General features: G+C 57.6%; 1 protein-coding gene across 1 annotated transcript in view; it reads right to left on the bottom strand.

Annotated features, from left to right (window-relative positions):
- The window catches only part of LDLRAP1 (low density lipoprotein receptor adaptor protein 1), a 13,983-nt gene extending 8,543 nt beyond the window's left edge, over positions 1-5,440 (bottom strand). The window contains exons 1-3 of the mRNA XM_009702167.1: positions 5,304-5,440; positions 3,584-3,696; positions 716-830 (exon numbers count right to left, since the gene is read on the bottom strand). Of these exons, the coding sequence (XP_009700469.1) occupies positions 716-830; positions 3,584-3,696; positions 5,304-5,399 (324 nt within the window). The 5' untranslated portion in view covers positions 5,400-5,440. The remainder of the gene's footprint in view (positions 1-715; positions 831-3,583; positions 3,697-5,303) is intronic.
- Positions 5,441-7,810: the final 2,370 nt, after the last annotated feature.

The raw sequence follows: 7,810 nt of genomic DNA, 5'->3' as shown, positions 1-7,810 counted from the left end.
CGAGCGAGTTCAAAGCAAGAGCCAGAGACTGTTTTCTATGCACAGGTCTCTGCTCCGAGCCCCGTCCTCGGCACGCAGCGGGGTCTCCTGCACCGCTCCAGTGGGGAGGACATGGCTCCGTCTGCAAAGATGCCGCTAAAAATTGGACGAGGAGCTTCAATGGCAAGAAATGGAAGGAAGCCAGGGCGGCGAGCCCAGAACCACTGGCTAAATGCCTCCCATCAATGAGGGCACCCCCGGGCACCTCGCTGCCAGCCTCCCTGGAGACCTCCCCGCCTGCCAAAGCCGCTCCGCACGCCGGGCTCAGATCGGCTCCGGCAGCCCAGGGAAGTGGATGCTGAGCAGGGAAGAGTCCCAGCAGCTGGGACCGCAGCACAGAAGGGAGCTTTCAGGTGCCGGTGCAGGGCCAGGACCTCTCACCCCTGTCCCAGACCTCAGGGCAGAAAAGGCTTTTACCTGCCCAGACGATGGGCTGAATCCAGCCCGGAGTTACGCCTGCTCGAGAGCGATGGCCGGGCACTGGGCAGCATCGCCTGGATTAACTGCCTGCGGGCAGGCGGTGACGGCAGCAGGAGGGTGGGTGCTCTCCCGTGGCTGTTTGCTGGGGCAGGGCCCCCCCTCGCTCTAACTAGGGGCAGAGCTGTTATCTCACCGGTGCAGCCCCTCTCTGCTTCCTCCTCCTACAGCCACATCCCCATTCTTCCTCTGGACTGACCATTTTCCGTTTGGTACAGAGGAAGGCATGGCACTCCAGGTTCTCATTGAGCTGGTTCTGGGCAATGTAGGCAAACACTTTATCGTGGATCTTGTCTGCCGTGCAGTAGGATATCCTGAAAGACAGAATGAAACGTCTTGACCGGGGCACTGCGCGCAAGGGAGATCAACCAACCCCTCTCCTCTGACCTGCCGGCAAGTGCCTACCCCAGGGCTTCCAGCTCCGGGGCCAAGCAGGGAAGGCAGAGGGAGGACAGGAGCGTTACCAGGCTTCAGTGCAACTCCTTCCCAAAGCGGAGGAGTCGATGCCACTGCCTTGAGCGTAAGAGAAGCCCAGAGCAACTCCCGCAGCCACGGCGTGAACCACGTGCATCACACACAGAGGCAGGAGAGAAGAGAAAATGTTTCCTCTTGTGGGAAAGGACAGAGAGAAGGTAAAGGAGGTAAAGACTCTGCAGGGTGCCAGCCTAGGACTACGCCTGACAAATGCTCTGCCTTCAGAAGAGAGACTTAGAAGATTTTCCTTGGAGGATAAGCTTGCACAGAGAGAGGACTTGTTCTCAGCCTACAAGTTAATCTTGAGGCTCAAACCAGGGAAAGAAATTGATGCAGTGGTACCCAAGAAAAGCTGTTGGAAAGGCTGAAATTCAGGCTCCAAGATCCGCAGTAGCAGATGCACAGGATGCTCCGAGACCCCTGAGCACCCGGGACATGGGGAAGGAGGCTCAGCCGCCTCAGCGGAGCATCCCCAGGATGGCCGTGTCTCTCCCACCGTCTGGGCCGGGCAGGGCTGACTCCGAAATGCTGAACAAGGCTCTGGAAGAGCAACAGGCTTTTCCTGATCTCTTTGGGGAGACCAGGCTGTGACCGAGGGCTCAGGTCCCTCAGCATCAGCCACCGCCACCTCCCACGGGTCCGTCCGTGCCAGGAGCTGCAGGACTGAGCGTCTTGGCTGAAGCCAGTGAGCACAAGCGGGAGCAGCCCCGGAGGTTTAGTGCGAGGCGGCAGGCACCAGCAGTGAGCAAAGCCTCTTCCCTGGGCACGCGACAGACCAAACAGGTGTTAAAGAAAGAGAAATCCCGAGGAAAAAGTGGGACACTTTGGTGAAAGTTTTCCCATGGCCCCACATTGCCTCTTCTGCTCCCACTCTCGCTGCCCCCGAGAATTTGCAGGGAGGGGGCTGGAAGGTCCCAGTTCCCAGCAGATGCTGGGACTTAAAAAAAGCCACATTCGAAATTTATTTATACTGCAATTAGTTTCTTGTGGCATGCGAGGATGCCTCTGCTCAATGGTCAATATTTTGTTTTCCAGAGCTAAACCGTGCTCTAGATTAGAGAGGCACTTGGAAGTTCATTCCTTTCTCCCATTTTTCCCAAAACAGCACGGCCACTCTTTTAACAATCATGACAAAGCCGTGGAAGCTTGTCTGCGCAGGTACGTGGCCCCTCCAGCAAACCCCAGCACTCAGCTCGATATTCGATGGCCATTAATTTCCAGGGAAAGGATAACTCACACCCGCCTCTGAAGCGAGCCAGTTTTACGACCGAGGCCTCTGGCAGCAGCACGCCCGGTGACGGTGGCTGCTTTTCAGCCGTGGCCAGCCCGTCCTGCCCCAGCACGTGATCCAGGGCAGGACCTCAGAGCCAGCATCGTCCCGGTGAATACAAAAGCCGAAGAGAAGACAGTAGAGGTGTTAGAGGAAAGCCCTGGGACCGCCACCGGTAGAGCACACTTGCAGAGTGGGGAGACGAACCTCCCACGCGCACAGACCCCAGCTTTTGCCATGACCCCCACTCTCACAGCACCAGCATCTCCAGGGAGCAGCATCAGTCCCCACATCGCCAGCCTATTTAGGATGCGCTGACTTCAGTCAACCGAGCTGAGGGGATGCTCGTACACGAGCACTGACTGGCAGGAACAGCTTTATTGGCAGCTGTTAAAGTGTCCGGGGAGAATTTAAGGCAGCATTTAAAAACCCCGGCCCTACGGCTCTGCCTGCTTTTATACCAGCACAGTGATCCCGATTTTGGCACAGCCGCTTCGCCCAGCTCTGCTTTTTAGTAGCAGGTTTATCTCCTGGGGAGGGCTGGGGCTCAGCACCGGTGGCTGTATGCGACTGCTTAGTTTGAACTGGAGAAAAGCAAGCAGGTTAGCAGTCTGTTAGAGAGAGTGCCCCAACCCCCACTTAGCCAAGGGGGACAGAGCAGGAGGTGAAGGACAGAAGCAGAGTGTGGGGGATGCAGAGGAAGAAGGGATGGAGGAGATGGAAAGGGCCAGATCCGAGCTGAGCTCTGTTCCACCAGAACTGCCTCCAGCCTCTTTAGAAGAAATACTTGCCAAAGCCAGAGGAGCAGATATGGGATAACCCACCCTCGCCCACCCCACGCTGGTACTGGGTCTCAACAGCTGCCCCAGCCCCGCTCTTTGTCAGAGCCATTGAAACGTAGCAGAGGGGCAGAGCAGCCAGCGAGGGGAGGGCAGCCCTGGCTCCGGCACGCACGTCCTCGCCCGCTCAGAGATGCTCTGACCATCCTCCATATTCAACTCGTGCCGTCATCCCCGGTGCTTTGGCGTTTCTATTGCCAAAACCAGGTGGTAAAGCCACGCCTGGCCTTGGAGTGCTTGGCTGCGGAACTGCAGTCTGCACACATGACACCTCTGGGCTCATCCCGTCTTTCCTTACCCCTGGCTGGATGCTTATGGCACCAGACATAAATTTACCTTAAATTTAGCAACCACCCTCCTTGCCCCACCTCTGCTTTCCATCAAGACATGATGGCCAGCGAGGCGTCAGCTCAGCCCAGGTGGAGACCGGAGCAGACGAGGAGCCCTGGGGCACGGACCCGCTGAAGTGCATCCCGTAACCCACCTGTATATGGAGACGTTCTCGATCAGCTCATTCGTTCCGCTGTCGTTTAACACAATCCCTCTGGGTGAGACTTTCAGAGTCACTTTCTGCAGTTTCTTTCCACTTGCTTTCGCCTTTGGAGGGAAAAGAGGGAGGGGAAAATTACAGGCTTTTAACACTGATACATCCAAAGGTACATAAGCAGAGCAAAGACTCTAGATGTGCACTACCTAGTGGCACATTAATAGCACTCGTTAGTACTAGGGACTGAATTTACTACCAGGTGTGATAAGGCACTCGTTAAAACTTTTCCTTCCCTGAAGCAGTGATTTTCGCTGGCATTAACGAGACAAGGACATACACGGTCCACCCCACACCGTGCAGAGGTAATTCCAGCCCAGCACCTCCCCGAGGATTTCCCCGTGGCCATCCGCATGAAGCAGCGGCTGCTCTGGCTGAGCTGTGCGAGTGCTTGGTGAAACCCCGGGGAGTTTTGTCTTTAGTGCAGAGCAGAGGGGGACACGAGCACAGACAAGGGAGCCGTGCTGGGAGCGGGATGGTCCTGCGGGACATAGGCTCCCAAGCAGGCGCTTGAACCTGTGCTGCCAAACCCCGCTCGAGTGGCAAAGCATCCCCTCTGCCAAGGTCAGGACGCCGGCTTAAAAAGTAACTAGACTTTTAAGTGCTACTTTCTCTTATATACTAGTCTTGTGCTTTCAGCCTACAGGATACATTCAGCTCACTGCCCAGCTTCTCTTAAAAAAAACACCCCAAACACCAAACCAAAAATCTCACAAACCCACAGCTAGCTAGTTACAGACTGCAGACCTGGATCCTCAGCCCTGCTCCCTGGGGACCTCACTTGAGCCATGTCCAGACCGGCTGGCGGTCGGTCCTGCCCCTCCAAGGCTCCCCTCGGCCCTGGGGCTTTTATTTAAAGGCTCCGTTCTCAGTCGGTCAGAGCAGACGTGAAGGGCTCTGCCAGGGGCTCCCGTTTCATGCGAGCACTCCCCTCCCATCCAGCTCAGCACACGCCAGGAACGGATCCGTCATTACCCAGCACAGTTCGCCACCCCATTGAGTTTTACGACGGTTAACTGTACAATTGGGTCTTTGCCTCATTCAGTTTTTATAAGGGCTTAAAGAAGCGTTAATTTTACTTGGAGCCCGGTGAGCAGGGGTTCCAGGGAGGCTCGGTGCTGGAGAATGGCTGAAAATTGGTCCCTCTTGCATCAGAGGTTACAGCAGGACGGCAGCTGTATTGGTTGGGAACCGGAGCAAGCTGTCCTGCTCCCTTCTCCTCTTAACTCTCCAAATCCTGGGAAGGAAAACCCAGAACTGCATGCCAGCTGCTGGTCATGTGCTGGCTGCACTTAAAACACTGTCCCTGCCTTGAAAGAGGAGAGACGGCCCTGGGGAAGGCTGATTTCACCAGGTCAGAGGCGTCTTCCACACCCAGGGTCACCCAAGCTTATCAAGCGGAGCCAGAGCTCAGACACATAACACCAGCTTTTCCACGGGCCGGGGCTGGCCTCAAGGGCTTCCCAGTGCCACTGTCTGCATTTCTACCTCCACCACCAGACACCCGCTCACCCCTGGAAGGGCTGGACCTGCAATCCTGACACCCCCAGCCTGCAGACGGAGAGCACTGCCTTCAGACCCACGCCTTTTGAACCTCTCCCCAGCGACAGACTTGTTCGAACAGCAGGAGACAGGGCTCTGCTCCAGCACGGACACTCACGGTGGCGACGATCCTTTTGACGGCGGCCGCAGAGAGCTCCTCTCCCTTGGGCTGCTCCACCAGCGTCATCCCCATGTACTTGAGGCTGAAGAGCATCCCCTCCAGCAGCGTCTCGCGGGTATCGGTCCAGTTCTCTGGGAGCTCTAGAGAGACAACAGAGAGGCTCTTGGTTTCCCAAATGCACAAGGATACCCCTGTCAAGCCCTGAGGGAGGGTTTAGGTAGGAGCAGGGCGTTGGTTCAGCTGCTGGGGGCTTGAGGTGCTGCCACGGCTTTCACAAGGCCTTGGGGGAAGGAGATGGGGCAGAGACCCCGCTGTCGGAGCAGGTGACAGCATGCTTCAGCCACGCAGCAACCGTGAGGCGTTCACATGGGGGCCCACACCGTCAGCCTCCGTACCTCTCCAAGGCAGTAAAAACAAACCCCTCAAATTTTTTCCACGAGCCGCAGCAAATGCCAGCAACCCTTCAAGATCCAACAGCTCCTCAGTTTAATTGCGAGTGCCCAGGCCCACATCATAACGAACGAGATGATCTTTAACGTCCCTTCCATCCCAAACCATTCTGTGATTCTATGGATGTCCCATCCCTGGAAGTGTTCAAGGCCAGGTTGGATGGGGTTTGGAGCAACCTGGTCTGGTGGAAGGTGTCCCTGGCCATGGCAGGGGGGTTGGAGTAAGATGATCTTCAAGGTCCCAACCAAACCATTCTATGGTTCTATAACCAAGGGGATCCCAAGCATCAGCTCCAGCCAGGCGCAGGGGAGGGCTCGGCGCTGCCCCACGCACGGCAATAACCTTACCCCGTGCTAACCATCACCGACCCGCAGAGGCTAAGACGGGATTTGCTGCTAGCTAAGCCCACGCACAGCTGCAGGGATCCAGGTGATGTGCTGCCACGTGCTAAATCGGTCACCAACAGCCCTGAGACACCCATTGCATGGGTGAAGCCTCAGCAAGGAAAGGTCTCTGCTCCCCCCTGGAAATCACGGAGGAGGCCACTGGCCTCTTCCCTTATGTGCTGGGGGGTGAGGAGGAAGGTCCTAAATACAGAGATAAATTTGGTACCAAACTGAAAGTCAGGTGGGTGATTCTAAGCCTGAAATTGCACCATCGAAGCTAACTTCCAGACACAGAGCTGGCAACCCAGGACCTGCAGCTCTCCTGTTTAAGGGGGGTCTTGCTTTGAGCAGAAAGCAACAAACCAGAGCCCTGGGGAGTGACGAGGCTCCCAGAGAGGAGATTTTTGCTCCCCACAGACAAAACATGTCCCTGAAGGCTTCGCTGCCTGGTATTCAGCCTCCTTCGGCTGCCTCCAAGCAGCGGGGCCACTCTGCAGCTCCCTGCAAACCCGCAGCGCTGGGAGGGCAGGGCGGCAGCGGGGGGAAGGGGGGACACGGACGTACCCCTGGGGTAACCTCTGGTGACTCAGCCTCCCGGTGAAGGCAAGATGAAAGATAAGCCATAAACCCCAGCACCACTCCCAGCGCCAGGCGGTGAACCACCCCTGGCCAGCCCGGCACTGGCTAAAGTTGAAGTGACGGAAGCCGGGTGGGAGCGGTCCCACGGGGAAACAAGGGTTTACAAGAGGGCAGGGGCTCTGCGCCCAACACGCAGGTCCCAAACCTGGAGAAGGAAAGGAAAAACCAAGGACAGGCGGGATGCTGCATTTACCTCAGCCAGAAACAGAGGGTGCCAGCAAAAAGCCTGGATTTCTCAAAAGCCAAGGGTGCTGCCGCTGTCCTCCCACCCTCGGTGGCTGAAGCCAGGTGAGCACGCGGGGGTGGAGCGGGGTTTGCCTGCGATGGACGGGCAGGTGCGTGCCCCACGCTCCTGTCCTCGCTACCCAGGCACTGCTCCCGTATCCCATGCAGGGCAGCCTGGGGCCTCACCGAGGACAGGGATCCACTGAGCACCCCACACTGCCCGGGACGATGCCGGCTGCAGCGAGGCCCCGGGCATGCACAGCTCACACCGGCCTGGGACGGAAACAGGGGTGGTTTAAGTGCAGCCACCGAAATGGTTTCAGAAAGGAAGGAGCACCCGAGGCAGCACAGAGACAGAGGCTCCTCCGCGCATCCTGCTCTGCACCCTCCATCACCCCCTCACCTGCCCTCCCGTTAATGCCCACGACTGCACCCAGGCCCAGGGTGCGTCGGTCCCGTGGGGTGACGGCGATGCCCCCCCACGCAGCGAAGGGCACGGGGCCGCTTTGCAAGGTCACTCCGCAGCAGGCTGAGGACGAGTTCAAGGGCTGCTGCGTCTCCAGGGGCCTCTCTGCCGGGCACATCCTGCAAGGCCACGTTAGGGCAGCACCCCACATCTGCCACACAGCCCCCCCAAGCCCCGAGGATGCCCTCCAGCCAGCTGACCCCTTCGTGTCCCGCAGCTGTTCGTCCTTAATCCTAGTGAAAAGGTGTAATGATGCCAGGTCAATCTCATCAGATTAGTAAAACTAAGAAGTTTGATCTTGCCTGTGGGTGGCAAGGGATGCAGGGAGGGCAAGGCAA

The sequence above is a fragment of the Cariama cristata genome, unplaced genomic scaffold (assembly GCF_000690535.1).
Source record: "Cariama cristata isolate BGI_N322 unplaced genomic scaffold, ASM69053v1 scaffold24426, whole genome shotgun sequence".
Classification (NCBI taxonomy): Eukaryota; Metazoa; Chordata; class Aves; order Cariamiformes; family Cariamidae; genus Cariama; species Cariama cristata.
This window is presented reverse-complemented; position numbering and strand designations above follow the sequence as displayed.